The sequence below is a fragment of the Pezoporus occidentalis genome, unplaced genomic scaffold (genome assembly GCF_034315485.1).
Source record: "Pezoporus occidentalis ecotype Australia unplaced genomic scaffold, CSIRO_AGI_Poc_V1 ctg77, whole genome shotgun sequence".
In the NCBI taxonomy this organism is placed as follows: Eukaryota; Metazoa; Chordata; class Aves; order Psittaciformes; family Psittacidae; genus Pezoporus; species Pezoporus occidentalis.
The window spans coordinates 1,043,191-1,059,980 of NW_026916126.1; the positions used below are offsets into that span (position 1 = coordinate 1,043,191).

Consider the following 16,790-nt stretch of genomic DNA (forward strand, 5'->3'; position numbering starts at 1 on the left):
TGATAAAATATACATATTTGTTTCAGTATTTCTAGATAAAAATATTATGAATGAGTTTATCATCGTCATCACAATTGATAGCAGCCTACAGAATTAACTACTTTGCAAGGGAAATTTTGCAAGGGAATAGACCCAACACTGTGTAGTCATTCATCACCTAGATTGCTGCAGTACTTTTTCCAGAGGCTGTCAGCTAAATATGGCTATGCAGTCATTAACTGGGACCTTTAATGAGGAAATAACAAACATATACCCAGTGTGAGAGAATGGGCTTTGTCAAGTTTGGATGTGTCTCACACCTGTAATTTGGATTAGAAACTTGTTTCTAAACAACTGTCAAAATTATTTTGGGGCTGCTTTTCAAAAGGTAGCCAAATTTGGTTGCTTCTGAAATACTTGGTTGAAACAGAAGGGCAGGATGATGTGACAATCCCAAGACGGAATTCTTCAGGAAATTGTATCTACAGGCTAGGGATCTCCATCTGTACTAGTTACCTATGACTATTGCTGTGGTACGTCAGGAGAAACAGACACTTCAGAGCTGTTCATCTTACTGAAAGGGGCATATACACAGTTGACCAAATTAATTGTAACCCAAAGTACCCATTTTCTTTCCACTGCCAAGAGTAGCTAGGCAAGACACTTAGTATCTGCAGTATAGACATCTAAATGGAACCTTAACCCCTCTGCCCAACCCCAAATGTCTCCAAAGGATGCTGGGAGATCCAGCATATCTACAAAACAAAGTCTAGTTTGGAAGATTGCAATCCTGTGTTTTTCAGAAAAAAAGTAGCAGTGAGAAAAGCTGCAGTTGCAATAAAGATTTTGCATTTAGAAACATTTTAAATTCTTGGGCACCATCCATAAACGGCACAGAGGCCGTCATTTGGAGAACATAGGCTCCTTGTTAAATAATCAACAAGCAGTTAATAGCTGATCACAGAAAAGATAAATATGATGAAAAGGCTATTTTGAGGCTGTGAGAGTGTAATGTTTCTCCATTTAATTTAACAGAAAATTATTACAGTGAAGACAACAGAAGCACATGGGTTATTGTACTTGCAATTGTGCTTTCATTTCTTGGTATTGTTCTTCTGATCATTATTATCGTGGTTGTTGTACGCTGCTGCTGCATAAAGAAGAAAGGTAAGTGGTCTGTACATTATATACATCTTCACAGTTGGTCTATACATTAAAAAGTACCTTCAATGATATCTAGATCTCCTACTTGTGTCAGCTCTGGTGCTGTACAAAGACCTGTAAGCAGAAGTGTGAACAGACAGATCCTACTCTTAACCACAACCTGGTTAAGGTGCTCCTTACTTTCATAGAATCATCATAGAATTGTAGAATGGTTTGGGTTGGAAGGGACGTTAAAGCTCATCCAGTTCCAACCCCCTACCTTGGGCAGGGACGCCTTTCACTAGATCAGGTTGCTCAAAGCCCCATCCAACCTGGCCTTGAACGTTTCCAGGGACTGGGCAGCCACAACTTCTCTGGGCGAACTGCTCCAGTGCCTCACCACCCTCACAATGAAGAATTTCTTCCTAATAACCAATCTAAATATACCCTCTTTCAGTCTAAAGCTTTCTTATAGGCCCCCCTTTAGATAGGGGGCCTACAAGGTTAGGCTGCTAAAAGGTCTGGAGCCTTCTCTTCTCAAGGCTGAACAAGACCAACTCTCCAAAGCTCCAAAGTAATCAGTTTCAGCCATTCATATTAACTAGAAGTGGGATGTGTTTTTCAGGAGTACTTTAACTTTCAATGACATTTAGTTCCTCTGCTGAGGTTCTTTGTTGATGCAGACCTTCAGTGCTGTGTGCCTAATTTCCGATTTCTGCATAAGCTGTTCTACAGGGACGTTGCACAATTTTGTAAAGAGGGGAGAGATGCTGCTGTGGTAGCTGGAACACCATGCATGCTCTAAGAGGAGCTCTGCAGTAGGTCACAATTTAGTTTCCTGAATTTTAAACACTTTCTTTCTTTTTTTTTTTCTTTTCTTAGATTCTGCATATCAAAATGAAATCAGGTAAGCTGGATGATGCAGGAGAATTTTTCCTTTAACTGAACTCTTTCAGGCTGCCACAGGACGGTGAGAGGGATGTACCAGTTAACATGCCCCACTGTCCAGCACTCCCTGGACGCTCGGGTGCTGTCCTGCTGAATGACCTTGCCTATTCCTGTATGCACAGAAGGTGAAAGAGTGGGGGACAAACATGCAGGGAAAAGGACTGCCTTTAAGAGAGAATATCGAGGGCCACAGCTCGCAGCAGGTTGCAAGCTCTGGGTGAAAAGAATCAAAATCCTGGAAACAAACGCTACCTCTCCGATTCAGCAAGCGCAGAAATTACAAACCAAACACACTCCTACCGGTACTGACGGATAGAGCCAATTCTTGAAGATCGGCTATGTCCCCAGGTGCCCAGGGGAGGGCAGGGCGTGAGCTCTGCCTGCTCCTTGCTGCTGCCTGCAGCGAGCCGGGCGATTACCGGCGCCGCCACAGGAGGTCACTGCGGGCCCGGCAGCTCTGCTGGGCGGCCGCGGCGAAGAGGGGGGGAATCCCCGAGCTTCCAGTCAGAAGCGTTGCTGCAAGCTCATTGGGGTAGACTGGCAGGCAAATTAGACCTTCCCCTGCTCTTTTTGTTAGCGTTAGACTGATAAACATTAAACAAAGCTGCCCCGATGATGAGAGTCAACGCTTAATCAAACGTTTATGAAACACGCTGCTGGTACATTATTGCGTTGAGTTGGGAAACCTTAGAAATCATGTGCTGATGGTTATCAGCATTAAGGTCCTATTTATTGGCGCCAGTGTGGCTGTGACAGCAACGTCAGTGGGGTTATTTGAAATTATTTTTTCTAAGCTTCTAGGGACAATTGCAAATTCATATTCTGCTTATGCTTGTGGGGCTTTAACTCCCCGTCTCTTAATGAATTTACAAAACCTTACACCATGTTGCCTTGTACTGCAGGAATACCTAGCTTCATTAACAGCCTTTTGCAGGGAAATTTTGTGAAGGTCTGTTGACAGATTTCCATTTATAGAGCACTTTATTGATACAAAACAAAGTAAGGAGATTAGGGAAACACTATTTTCTCCTGATGAAATCATGCTAATTATGCCATGCCATGCTAGTAAACTTCCACATGATTTCTTAGTAATACTAGACTGACCATTTTACTAGGTGCAGTTATATGAATAGGGCAGGTCTAAACCATCAGGGAATGGTAGGCCAGAAACAGGTACAACTTGCATAAGAGTTTTGCTATGAATAAAGTCCTACAAAGCCTTTATGCTGGGATTCTGACTTGGTTCTGCCAAAAGCAGATGTGTTAACACTGCTAATGCAAAAACCAATTGAATATGCAGGGAAGTATCTGCCCCACAGTGGGGACTAGTGTGACTGGGTCTTTGTCCTTCCCAGAACCCTACCTCACTGATGTGTGCCTGCACAGTGCTTTCTTTCAGAAAACCTGAAAAGTTCCTCTTTTTCCCATTAATTTTAACCATGAGTTATTTCACTGACTTCATAAATGTTGCTTACACTTTGAAAGTTAAGCAAATGCTTAACCAAATACAAAAGCACTGGGGTGAGTCCAGGCTCTATGGCTCAGCTCTTAGAATACTTAGAAACTCAGTATTGACAGTTCTGCAAGGTTTTACCATGTGTAAATAATGACACTGAAACTACAGCAATTATTTACAATAACTTACAGATTTTGTAGGTTAGGTGTTGGTGGTTATTTTTCTTCTTGGGGAGAACTTACCTGCAGTAGAATGATGATTCTGTTTTGGAAGCTGTGTAGTAGTAATGAAGAAGTGGTGAGACTAAAGAACATTGTTTTACTTCCAACATTTATTTTTGACTTGGCTTGCTATGTTTCTGTAACTCCTACACTTTTTTTTGTAGCTGTTTTCGATTTGGTTACTACACTGACTTTGTTGAGATCTAAGGATCAGATAAAATAGACAGTACAGTATCATGTAGCATGTGGAGATGATATTCCTAAACAACTGTTCTTGTCTTCTAGCAACCATGAGAGGTTTCTTAGTGGTATCTAACATATTTATCTCCTAAAAAAGCCACTGATGAACCTGGCTCATCAGATCCATATGTGCATCAGTAATGCTTATCTGAAAATCTGTGGGCCTGCAAATTCCTACTAAACATAAGAAAGCAAATGCAGCAGTTTCCACAAATATTGCTAACCAAGAATATTTTCCGCTTCCCCTACAAATCCCTGGGTTGTCAGAATCATGTGTCATTTTATGCTTGCCACACCAGAAACTGAAGCAGAGATGGACCTGGGACTATCCTGAAGAGAAGTCTGTGGTCAGAACAGATGAATAGTACATCTCTTCTAGCATAAAAGTTTTGAGTAAAAAGGCACTTTTTTTTCCTCACTGTGCAGCTATGAAGGTGAAAATTAACTTTGGAGTGTACAGATGAATCACTTGGGAGCTAACTGTGGTGATGTGAGATAACATGCTTTGTTTTGGCAATTGAGGGGGACTCAAATCACCAAAATGATGAGCTGTCACAGGTGACCTAGCTGGTATGCCATTATTGAGCCACTGAATATGCTGTAATTTAGAATGAGAAATCAGAATTAATTTTCTACAGAACCTGTGATTTGGAACAGAGTCTTCAGTCTTTGAAGATTGCTCACTTTATTTTCCTGTTTTCTGATAATGATGGAACTTTCTAAATGGAATTTCACAATAAGGCAATACTTATATGGGACAAGATTTTACTAGCTAATTACTTGGAAGGCCCAGATATACTTTGCACCTATTTTTCCTGAAGTAAAGCATATACTTTTTTCTCTGTAACCTACTACCCAGGAGTTCTCGTATCATAATGAAGTTCTAATCACAGGCCTTTTTGTTTCTAGAAAAGTTTCATCTGAGAAGAACAAACATGGTGATTTGCAAAACAGGCAAAGGCATGGTAGTGAAAATCAGGGATATATTCCAGAAGAACTGTGGAACACAGAACAAAGCCCAGGTGAATATAAGCTGGTGAATCACATATTGTCAAGCTGCTTCTCAGTATAGGCATTTTGGACAACATTTCAAGCAATTACAAGATTCCATAATACTTTGTGAAGGACTTGTGCTTAGTCTGAACGTTTCAGATTTTCTAGAGTATGGTCCTTCAAAATTATTGAGAAAATATGAAAGTTCATTGCAGTTGAGTTTAGTTTTAGTTCTGGGTTTGTTTTTTAAATGTCTTTATTCTTCAAAATATCTCCTGGGGCCAGAGGTAGGAGTACTGGATTCCCATACGGTAGTTAAGTTTAGGCAGTATTTTATAGTTGGTCTGTAAAAACAAAAATCCACGACCGCAAACAAAAAAAGAATACAAACAAAAAAAACACCCTCACCCCCATTCCCCCCAAAAAAAGAAGGAAATGAAAAAAGGCAGTTAGTGAACTCTGATTTTACTGATAAATGACTAAGGCATTATAAATTCTAGTCCTTAAGTACAAAGAGTCTTCAAAAGCGAATGTAAATCTCCACTAAATTGTTACCCACCACTTGCCTTTATAACCATGCTATTATCAAAACGTTTAATCAAACACTTAATGACATAAAATTATTGTGCAGAGTCTATAATCCAGGCATACATCCTTTTCTCTCTGGCAAATAAATTGTGAAGAATTAAGTACAGTGGAGAGATTTCAGGAGCATGTAGTATTGTAAAATGTAACAGTTATAAAAAATATTAAAGGAAAACTAAATAGACCTGGACAAACCGATTCCACTGGGTCCTAGATGGGCTCCTTTCATAGTCATTAGTGTGCTGGGTGGACCTTGGCTGGCCACCAAGTGCTCAACAAGTTGCTTTATCAGTCCCCCTTCCCAGCAGGACAGGGGAATAAAACAGGATAGAAAAGTCAATATAAGGACAGGAAAACAACTTGCCAATTGCTGTCACAGGCAAAGCAGACTCCAGGAAGGTTAATTCAATTTATTGCCAATTAATAATAAGGTAGGACAGTGGGAAAGAAAAACAAACCTAAAAACACCTCCCCCACTCCCACTTCTTCCAAGGCTCAACTTCCCTCCTACCTCATTTACTTTGTCCCCACAAGTAGCACAGGAGGACATGGACTGGGGGCTGTGGTCAATCCAAAACACCCCATCTCTGCCACTTGTTCCTCCTCACACTCCTTCCATGCTCCAGCATGAGCTCTTCCCACAGATTGAAGTCCTTCACAGACTTGTCCAGTGTGGATCCTTACCCCGCAGGCTGCAGTTCTTCAAGAACTTTTCTAGTATGGGTCCTTTCCGTGATACAGTCCTTCAGGAATGGAGTGCTTGGGCATGGGTTCCCCATAGGGTCATAGTTCCAGACAGAAAATGTGTTCCTGCTTGTCTTCACAGACCACAGCTCCTGGCAGGAGTCTGCTCCAGTGTGGTCTCTCCACATGCTTTAGCTTCGCCCAGGGCAGGTCCCCCTGCTCTGGCATGGGGTCCTCCACAGACTGCAGGTGGTTATCTGCTCCATCATGGACCTCTGTGGTCTGCAGCGTGAGAGCCTGCCTCATCGTGGTCTTCTCCACGGGCTGCAGGAGAATCTTTGCTTTGGTACCTGGAACATGTCCTCTTCACTGACTTAGATGTCTGCAGGGTTATTTCTCTAACATTTTGTCACTCTTCTTTCACACCTCCTGTTGCCCAGTGTTTTTTTTTACCTGTTCTTAAACACAGAGGTGCCACCAGTGTTGATGATGGGTTCATCTTTGACCAGCAGCAGGACCATCTTGGAGCCAGCTGGAACTTGCTCTGTCAGACATGGGAGCAGCTTCTGATGTCTCCTCACAGAAGTCTCCCCTGCAAGCTCTCCACCACTAAAAAAACTTACTATGTTAGTCCAACAAGTTAGTTAGAGTTTGGCTCACAATATTTAATTATATTTAGCTGTATTTGTGAATGGCTTGTGTTTTGTGCCATGGTGGACACCGAATGATAATAATCTTGTATATATCCTTGTTACAGGAATTGCCTCTCTTCCTGCAGTATCTTCAAAGTTCACTGTCCCTGCTGCAGATTTACACATCAGTTCTTCACGAAAGGTAATTATAATGCTGATCTCTTGAACTTTTTTCTTTTTCAAACTGTGTATTATACTATATCCAAACAGATTTTGGGTGAAGGTAGACATTTATAAGTCAGTTGAAGATGCAATTGGATGAGTGGAATGTCTGTTCAGCATTCCTGAATGTTCAGTTTGTAAGTGAGGGTATTCGCCTCAGATTTAGATTGAATTTTGGGAAAGATGGGAGGTGAGGGAGAAACAGCCTTGACATTCAGAGTAACTCTGGCTTGGTTTTTGAGAATTCACATCTTGTGTATACTGTACATTAAACCATTATAATGTAGAGGTTTGCTTTGCTCTGAGAAGGTAATAATTCTAGACAGCTTTTATATAAGTGCCTTTGCCAAAGTCTACAGTGTTTTTGTTGTTCTCCCCAGTTGCCAGACTGGAGGAGATGTGGGTATAAGATGGACACACTGTTGAAGTTGAGGTTTGAGGTTCCTTTGCAAACAAAATCCAGTGCAGATACAGTAAATAAATATGGATTTTCTCTGGATCATTTCTTGATTGCATTTTCCGATTACACTTCCACATTGCAGAAGTTGATTCACTCAGGAGCTTTACACTGGCTTTAGAAACCTTTGGTATCTCAGAAGTAAATGATGGAAAGGAGAAAGTGCAGCTAATACTTAGTCCACCCTAGAGTTTTGTTCCCTTTCCACATGGCTAACAGGTAAAGAAGTAGAGCTCAGTGCTTATTCCTCTGCTTGTTCTCTTCTCAGCTACCTCTGTTCTGGAAGATGGTGCTGGGCTCACTTAGCTTCTAATTAAGAAGCTATTCTAATATAGATCTTAATTTATGCCCTATATTTGTAAAATGCTTGTAGCACCTTCATGGTGGTTTTTGCCAATTTTTCTTGGAAAGTGGCAATGATGTGGTACTGAGTTCACTCCTCAACACAGTGATAACTCATTTGTATTTGAAGAGCTGTTTCAACATGTACAATGCAGAAATCTGTCTTGGGATGACATGGCATATAAATCGTAGCAGAGCATGTCTAGTTCTTTTGGCACACAATGAAATTTAGGAAGTACTCAGTCAATGATTAAAACAATGATCAAAATAATAACAGTAACAATAATAGCAATGTTACTGATGTATTTGTGGCTGGTGGTTATTATAGTTGACACTAATTACCTGTCAAAAAAACACTATTAAAGCAAAGCTGAAAAGCATGTACAGAACAGGTTCAGTGTGGATCTGTAATGCTGAGCAATAGTTTGAGACAGTGCTTGATGTGCTTATGAACAGGATTATAAGGCACTGGCTATGTTTACATGTGCAAGGCATATGGCACATTATGGTCTGCTCTGAGAAACAAAAGAGCTTTTGCTGAGGACCCTGTATCCACCATATACGCGTTTCAGGGGGACGCAATAACTTCAGTTAGCCTTGCCTGTTTCCCAGTGACTGGCTTCTCATTGGTGGTTGATGTGCTGTGAATTAAGCTATCTGGTGTCATCTCAAAGGTAGCCAAATCGAGTGCTCTCAGACAGCTTCACAGTGAGAACTGTAGTGTTGTGAGTCAGGACCAACAGGAGACTGTGTTCACAAGCATTGAGTTAATGCTCCTGATTCAAGCTGAAATGTGAATGTAGGTGCAGCACTCTATGTTAAATACTAGTTTAGATGGCCTAGGAGGTCTCGCAACCCAGTGACTAGGGAACACAGAAACAGGCACGAAGCATAAAGTTGAGCTGTTTCTGTTAAACCAGTTGTCCCTGGTAGTGTTCAAGGTCAGGCTGGATGGGGCTTTGAGCACCCTGGTCTAGTGGAAGGTGCCCCTGCCTGTGGCAGGGGGGCTGGAACTAGATGATTTTTAAGATCCCTTCCAAATAAAACCATGCTATGAGTCTATGATAATACTTGGTATAAGTAAGTCTGTTGTGGTGGCTTCTAGCTGCAACACTAACTGCATACGCATTTTTGAAAAGAGATAATCTAGAGGTGAACATTATTTATAACTGTTTTCCATATGTTGGAGGAAGATTTAGCAATGTACAAATGGCTTGTGAAGGCAACCCATTTCTCAGTTTGAATAGGACTTTGCAGTATATTGTGATGGCCCTATCTTGTGTATGCAGAAGCTGATAAAATTTGACAAATTGCATTAAATCGTGAATTTGCAGTCCATAACTTATATTTATAGCAGTACATACAAACATAGTAAAACATTTCCCAGAAAAACTTTCATAATCTTCCTTGTTAATAATAATAAAGGTTTTCTGACAAAAAGTGTTACTGGATTCATTCTAATAAAGTTTAATCACCACTTTTGCCAATGTACTGCATACTAAACATTATGGTGCCCTTTTTTTATAAATATTTCTTGTCAAGTAGGAGAAATCAAATGGCAAGCCATTTAACTGTTTGCTGATTAATGCTGAATCAAACAATTTCTTCAGAAACCACCTGCCTTCCTGCCACTGCATTTTCTAAATACAAAGAGCTGTGTTTCTCAGGTGACTTTTCTTGTGTGGAGACTGGAAATGTTCCCAAAGGTATTCCATTATTTACTTTTCTGGACTGTTTAATGAGAAATAGGGGGTAGAAAACAGGAGAAGTTAGAGAGAAGAGAATTTTATTTTTTCCATAGTGAAGGAGGTCATAAAGGGGTAGACTCCAGCAAATTGCCTCTCTCTCCCTGGATAATCACAAAAAATTAGCAAATGTCCTTGCAGTGCTTCTATGGAAGTCGAGAAGAAGGAGTGGAGAATCCAAATCCTCCCTCAGGAGCATGGGGGAAGAAACAAGAAACCCATCTACTTATGGAAAGAGTCACAGAGACTGGAGACCTAAAGCCTTGGCTCTCCACCTGCAAAGTGAAAAAATCTAATATTTCTGTGGTTGGCTTCCCTGTCACCTTATAGGATCAGGATTAACCACAACAGCAAGGCCAGAAAATAAGTTTATGTGGGCAAAGTCTGAATGGACAGTTCTAAAATTAGAAGCAGCTCATAGAATTGGAGATGAGATGAAAAGCAGGGCTATCACAGTGAATCAAGTTAGTATTTTGACTGAACAGAGGTGATCATACCTGCTGCACAGCCCATTTCTCCCACCCCCAAGAGAAAACTGGGTGGAAAATTTCAGCACAGGGCAGAGGCATTAAGCATTCTTCCTGAGTCTCTGAAGGCATCAGCTTCAAATTTTATCCTTTCTGTTCTGTATGTAAAAAGTTATATTTTCAAATGATTTCAGAGATTAGCGGAGACTTGGTGTCGCAGTGTTTGTTTCCTGTACCTGGACACAACCAGGTACAGAGCTGAAAAACCTGGTGGGTGTCACTGTAAAAGGTGACAATAGAAAATTGCTTAGGTCAGCTACTGGAGTTCAAACTCTTTGAATCAGAAACTAATATAAAATGTTCATGGAAGATAAATGTTGCCCAGCACTTGCACTGATCAATTCACAATGTGAACAAAAGATTTGGCAAATAATCTTAGGGAAAAGTAATAGCTGAGCGAAGAAGAAGGGAGAAAAAAAGAGGCATGTGACACATTTAAAAAATGATGACTATCGAACTGAATTATTGAGCTGAGGAAAAAATTACCAGCCACTAGAAGAGGAGGCCAGGAGCATCAGTCAGGGGTGCTGGAAGGTCTTCATTCTGATTGCATTAGCCAAGAAAAGGTCAAATGGAAAGTAGAATTACAGGCTTCTGTTTAATTGCATATTTTGTTACTGTCAGTGATGGGAGGAGCAATCCTTGCTGCTACTCCCAGGGTTGAGCTGCAGGCCAAGCGGGTATTAGGGACCAAGGTCTCATCCAAGAGCCCATTTTTCATGCCCTGACCCAGTGCGCAGAGCTACTTCCACAACCCAAGCGCAATGGTGGGGATCCCTTGTCTTGTCTCTAGCAGGTTTTGGGGCAGTCCCACAGACAGTTTAGCCTGAACAAGGGCCATAGGGTCAGTTCTGCCAGGTCCTGAGTGACATCTCTGAGGAACAGCATTTTTTTCAAGTCCCACTGGTACAAAAAGAGCTGTAAGGACTGGACAGACTTCTGTACAAGCTTCATAATTATTCCATTTAATATGCCATAAGTGTCTCTGTGGTAGATTAGAAAACCATTTCCTAAAAGGGACTGAGTGCTCCCTTATAGTGGGCCACATTCATCCCTGGTGAAATTCACCTGACTTCAGCAGAGCTACAGGAGGCTTGCACTTGCCACCACAGCTGCACTCCTCCTCTCCAGTCCAGAGTGAGTCACGGCTCTGTTAATGGGGAAGGATCTATTTTTCTTCTTAAATACTACAAATGACACTCTATAAACTGGAAATATTATTTAGTGGTGGTTGTGGTTTTATACTGGGCAGGAAATAAATGATGAATTGCAGCTCCATTTATTGCACTGAATATAACTGCTCTGACTCTGAGGATTGTTTGAAAAGAAAAATTAAGCAATCAAAATCGAATTAAAAGGTCAATAAATAGAAATATAAACCAATGATGGCAAATAATTTTGCCTCTACTGGTGAAATGTACTATACAGTATGTCATGTTATGGTATTCATTGGTCAGCATATCTTGATTAAGAGAGTAATAAATATTGATGATATAGAAAAGAAAGGTGCAGTTTATAGTGTAATTTTCCCAAATGTCTGAAAGAAGGGGAGGAGTGACGCTATGTGGGTGGGATTAACCCATGAAGAACTGAGAAGGAATTTCCAGGCTGTATGTGTATTGATGGACAGGGAAATGTGCTGCGTGTATGAAAAGTTGCCGGGATGGAACTGGTTTGCTATTTGAAGTGATAGTGTATCTGAATTATTTTGAGGGTATCCAGGACTTTTGGGTGGGTGTTTTCCTGTAAATGAAGTGAATTTGGAATGAGAATTAAAAGCTGAGAGCAGGGGGAAATATAACCTTCAGAAACAGGAAGCTGTACCTCCCTGATTTTTGTTCTAACAGGCAAATGTGTGATGCATGCAGACATTTTTGGAAGTACTTCTACCACATCAATTTCAGCAATTTGTTTTAATGTAGTTGGGCTTGGAGGTTTGTTTTTTTTTTTTGGCTGGCTAATAGCAGGCAAATCCTTCAGTTTATCACACATTTCCACAGCGTCAGCGTCTGAGGAGCTGCCATCTGTCAAATTAATGTAAAGATCAGAACCCTGTTTCATAATGCCAGATGTGTGTTCATCATTCATATCACTGATATCATATGGGTTGCAGAAATGACTACAACATACTTGTAATAGCAGAAGTCCTTCTTTCATTGACTGAAGACTGAAGTGTATTCAAAACATCACTGAAGGGTTCAACTCCGAAATCAGCTGATACACACACTCATTTTACATTCTGATTCATCCATATATTGCTAGCTGTCTGTTTGTCTGGCTGAGCAGCTGGAAGAGGTGGAAAGATTTGGGCAGCTGTTTAACCAACCAAACCAACAAACTGTGCAAAGCTTTTCCCATTATAATAGTCCTTTTTATAGTAATCCCTATGAAAAGTGATGGTAAGTCAACAGGCAGGCTTTGAAACCTGTGACTTCCAAATAGCTGTGGTTAACTAGATGCCAGGCTGACAGTACAAAGAGACTTAAAGCCATGTAAAAGAAATGCTGATGGTACTGCATCCTTACTGGTAGAAGGGACCACCTTAGGAACTCGCTCCTGTAATGCTGGGCTGTGCAGCTAACCACTAGAGCTGTCATTTTTTCTGTTCAATATGTAGGATGTAATGATTAATGAAACCATTTTTTCTCAGACTGGGACTGACAAGACTAATAGAGCACTGAATATGAAGAAGAAACAATTTTGAAATCAAAACCAAGCAAAGGCTCTAGCAGTTGTGGCATATCAGGTTCTAAATGCGAAATGGTTCTTGTGGTCTTACTCCTCTGCATTTTGTATTTATAATGTGTTGTATGAGAACTTCTACAGCACCGGAAAATGAGTTTTAGGTCACTGAGCAGCAGCCAGCAGCCTCCATTTCAGTGAAGTTATATCCAATGAACTTAAACCTCAGTAAGGCTATGCTATTTCAAAGAAAGCTCCACTGAAAATGGGCCAGTACACAGCATGAGTTGACTGAAATTCATGAAATTATTCATTAATTGATATCAGAGCACAGTGAGAATAAAATATAAGTAACCTATAGTTTTTGCTCTAGAGCAAATAACAGCAGGGCAAAGGCAAACCATCGTGGGCACAGTCCCTAGCCCAGGAGCAAACCTGCTGTTTGGTTTCTGCTTCTGTGGTGAGGAGAAATGACAAGGCAAGGCAGGGGCTGGGTGGCTTACACTTGCAGATGAGATTTTTCAAGCAAAAGAGGCATGCTTGGGTTACATTTTCCCCAGTGCTCTCAGGGCAGCCTAGATTCAGCTGGTGCAAGTCCTCTGACTCCCTCCTGTTCAAAATCACATGCAAACCGAAAGTTTCTGCTCTACTGCCTACTAATGGCCCTAGCCTCTGCCTCTTTTGGTATTACTTGAACCTCCTGATTAATATCTTTGTTCTTTAGCAAATCTGGATGCAATACAGTATTTTCACGCAAAAAGTTCTGGGAAATATTTCCACCCCAGTATTTTGCTAAACATGAGATTCAAATAATGAACTATTTCAGGAAGTTTCAGAAACAGAGTTCAGTGAGGTGCTTTTGGACCCCCTCTGAAACTTTCTGGCTACTCAGTATGCTGGCTAGTTCAGTATACTATATGCTGAAAGGACAGTCCACAGTATCTGAAAGCACTTGTTTTCCACATACATAATGCTTGCCTTCAGCATTGTTCAGATTGTTTTTTCCTTCCATTCTACTTGTAAGTTGGGTATTTTTGGGGGGAGCAGGAGTAGAGAGCTTCTCAAAACTTTGTCCTAGTGAGAAAGCCTGGTATAACAGACCTGTAATTGAAAGATCATGAAATTCCAAATAAATGTTCTGCCATAATGGAACAAATCTTATCACATATTAATCTCCAGGGTAACTCAGAGCAGAGGAAACTTCTGATGTGTACTGGAAATAAATGAAAGATGTCTCTGTTGAGCATCAATAAGGTCTTTGGGCTGAACTGCAAGAAATTAAGTGCAGCAGAGAGATCCTGGAAAAGGTCTCTTGAGCACAAACAGGCAATCTTGTTACTTCCCAGAGCCTATCTTCTCTGCAGAAATAAACAGTAAAGAAGGGTAAATTTAGAAAACAGCAGTATGTTCTAGCAATAAAAAGAGGTGGGGGAGGGGGAGAGTTGTATTTAAAACAGAAGGCAGCCGTCTTATGGAATGTTTCCAGCATAGTTATATTTATCCCATGCTTTTCCTTGAGGTGCTGGAACTCATTAACTACCAGAGACATGTTGTGCACATTTGTTATCTAACATTTTCCTCTATGGCTCATTCAATAATGTATATGTACCAAATACATTATTTAAGATGTTTAATGCTGGAAGAAGACCAAGGCAATACAGACTGTACATGATTAATGCTCCAGAAACAAAACACAAGAAGACTGGTCAATAGTTAGGAACCCGATTGGGCTTGATGAAAAATTCTACTGGGAGGATCTGAAATTTCCGTTCACTTCCAAGGCCTTGAGACCAAGTGGGGAAGTTGCAAGGAACAGTAGCCAGCAGATGATAAGATCTACTTGGAGGTAGATAAAACCAACACTGGAGCTGGCCACAGCAAACCCTTTGGTTGTCATGGTTCATTTAGGAAGCTATGCGAAGAGACTTCTTTAGAACTTTGGAAGAAATTTCCATCCCTTAGGGCTACTTTGTAATTATCTATGTGAAATCCCACTACTACATTTAAATATCCAAAATGTACGTTTCTTGGATGCATTTGAGAATGAATTTTTCTTTGTCTTTTCCCTTGCAATGATATTTCATAAAAGCACATAAGCAATTAGGACTGGAAATCCACTGCAGTGGTTGCAAATGAGGATAGTGATTTCAAAACTGCTAAGCATTTGCCCTGCACTGATCCCACTGGGGTCAACTTGAAAACAAGCTGCTGTTGGTGGAAGTGGAATCATGCCAATCATGGAAACTTTAAAAAAAGCTTGCCTTGAAAAAACACTGGGATACTGACAGAGGTCTTTCAGATACATGAAATACTGGTGTGCTTATTGTTGCAATTTCTAATGTATTTGGAAAGCCATGTCAAATGTTAAGTTTTTGTTACAGCTTAATGGGTAGTTTCTTTAAGAGAACCAGAGGAGAAATGTCCATCATGTTTTGCTTAAAAGAATGCAGACTGCAAAGTCCACGAAAAGTTTTCAGCAAAAGACCAGTTAATGAATTCCCAGAACTGCCAGCTGTGTGTTGCATGTGAAGCTTTTGTTCTGCTGTTCATTCTTTCCTTTGTATTTAGATTTTGAGTGAGCTGATGCTGATAGATTGCATTTTGGTGTAATATTTTGGGGTGAGGGTTTGGCAGGTGATCTCTTGAGGACCTTTGTGGGACTGCTTTTCTAGGATTTCTTCAACTTCCATAACTGCTTTTACTCTCCCATAGGTGGGATCTCAAAGACGTGCTGATTATCTGATCAGCCCAAAGAAAATTAGAAACATGACACTTGTTTAGGATGTACCTCTCCAGGGAACTTCTCCATCACTTTTATTTTGCACATTTGGATGGCTTCCTGCAACAAAGAAAGGTTAAGACTACTTCTCTCAGTTTAAGCTATAAGTTATTTTTCTATTTTTTCCTCATATAATGAATTAAAATTGCAACCTTTATAATGTAGCATGATATCTCAGCAAAATAATGGACATAAATGACAGCTTTAACTTCAGGCAATGATGGGACTGTACAAGAACAAGAATCTGTGCTTTGGATCCCAAGGAAATCAGCAAAACTCCTATCAGACAGAAATGTTTGATTATCCACAGCAAGATCAAGGACTGGAACTGCAAGACATTTCTTAGTTCAGAAGAACTGGTTAATAATAACACTGATTACTACAATATGTACTGCTTTTTTAATGTACTTTATGTACAGCTGGTCATCGTGAGCTTATAGATCAACAATATTTTTCAATTTCAGTTCTGTAATAAAATCAAGGGAAGTTTCATGAGAGCTGCTTCAAAATTTCTAACAAAAATATCTTTGGATCAGAAATTAAATTGTTTCATTTCAATATGTTATTTTGTTAAAGGCATTTGTCTTAAATCAAATGTTCTATTTTTAAATAAAAACCAATTACTTATGTATCCAAAAAAATCTGTTTTGATTGAAATGCAATATCTTAAGCTGAAAAATGTGGATTTGAAAATCCTGACTTTTAGTACTTGTTCCTTGAATGTTTTATGTCTCTGTTCTACTTGTGGGCTGAGCTTGGCAGCCAAGTGGCTTGGGTCATAGCAAATGGTGACTGCTGGACCAAATTGTTTCATCAGGGACAGAGCTGATAATGACCATGGGAAATACACTTTAGCTAGGCAACCTTCTCAGTAGAGCAGATCTAGCACATGGACCCTGTATGTTCCTTCCCAATCTAAAAATGTTTTGTTTGAAATTTTGTATATAATCATAAAAAAGTTCAGGCTTATGGGGTTTTTTACAAAAAGGCAAACTTCTTCCAGAAAAACAAGTTCTTTTCAGTGTGCTCAGCTTTCTACCCACTCAAAGCATTCTGAATTATTCAGTGTTCTGCATGTTAATCTTTTGTATGAACCAGTGCAGGTGCTCTTTGAGTGCTGGAAGAAGCTAGTACATAGAATTATTTTCAGTGATA

The 16,790-nt window shown here is 40.2% G+C and overlaps 1 protein-coding gene across 4 annotated transcripts in view; it reads left to right on the forward strand.

Annotated features, from left to right (window-relative positions):
• IGSF5 (immunoglobulin superfamily member 5) overlaps window positions 1-16,340 on the forward strand; it is a 46,581-nt gene extending 30,241 nt beyond the window's left edge. For 3 of the 4 annotated variants that reach the window (XM_062602579.1, XM_062602578.1, XM_062602577.1), the window contains exons 5-9: window positions 1,015-1,146; window positions 2,005-2,029; window positions 4,897-5,009; window positions 7,007-7,083; window positions 15,569-16,340. In XM_062602579.1, coding sequence (XP_062458563.1) covers window positions 1,015-1,146; window positions 2,005-2,029; window positions 4,897-5,009; window positions 7,007-7,083; window positions 15,569-15,637 — 416 coding nt within the window. In that variant the 3' untranslated portion in view covers window positions 15,638-16,340. Of the gene's footprint in view, window positions 1-1,014; window positions 1,147-2,004; window positions 2,030-4,896; window positions 5,010-7,006; window positions 7,084-7,645; window positions 7,861-15,568 lie in introns of those variants that run through there. The other variant, XM_062602580.1, reaches the window with a different exon arrangement.
• The last annotated feature ends 450 nt before the right edge of the window (window positions 16,341-16,790 follow it).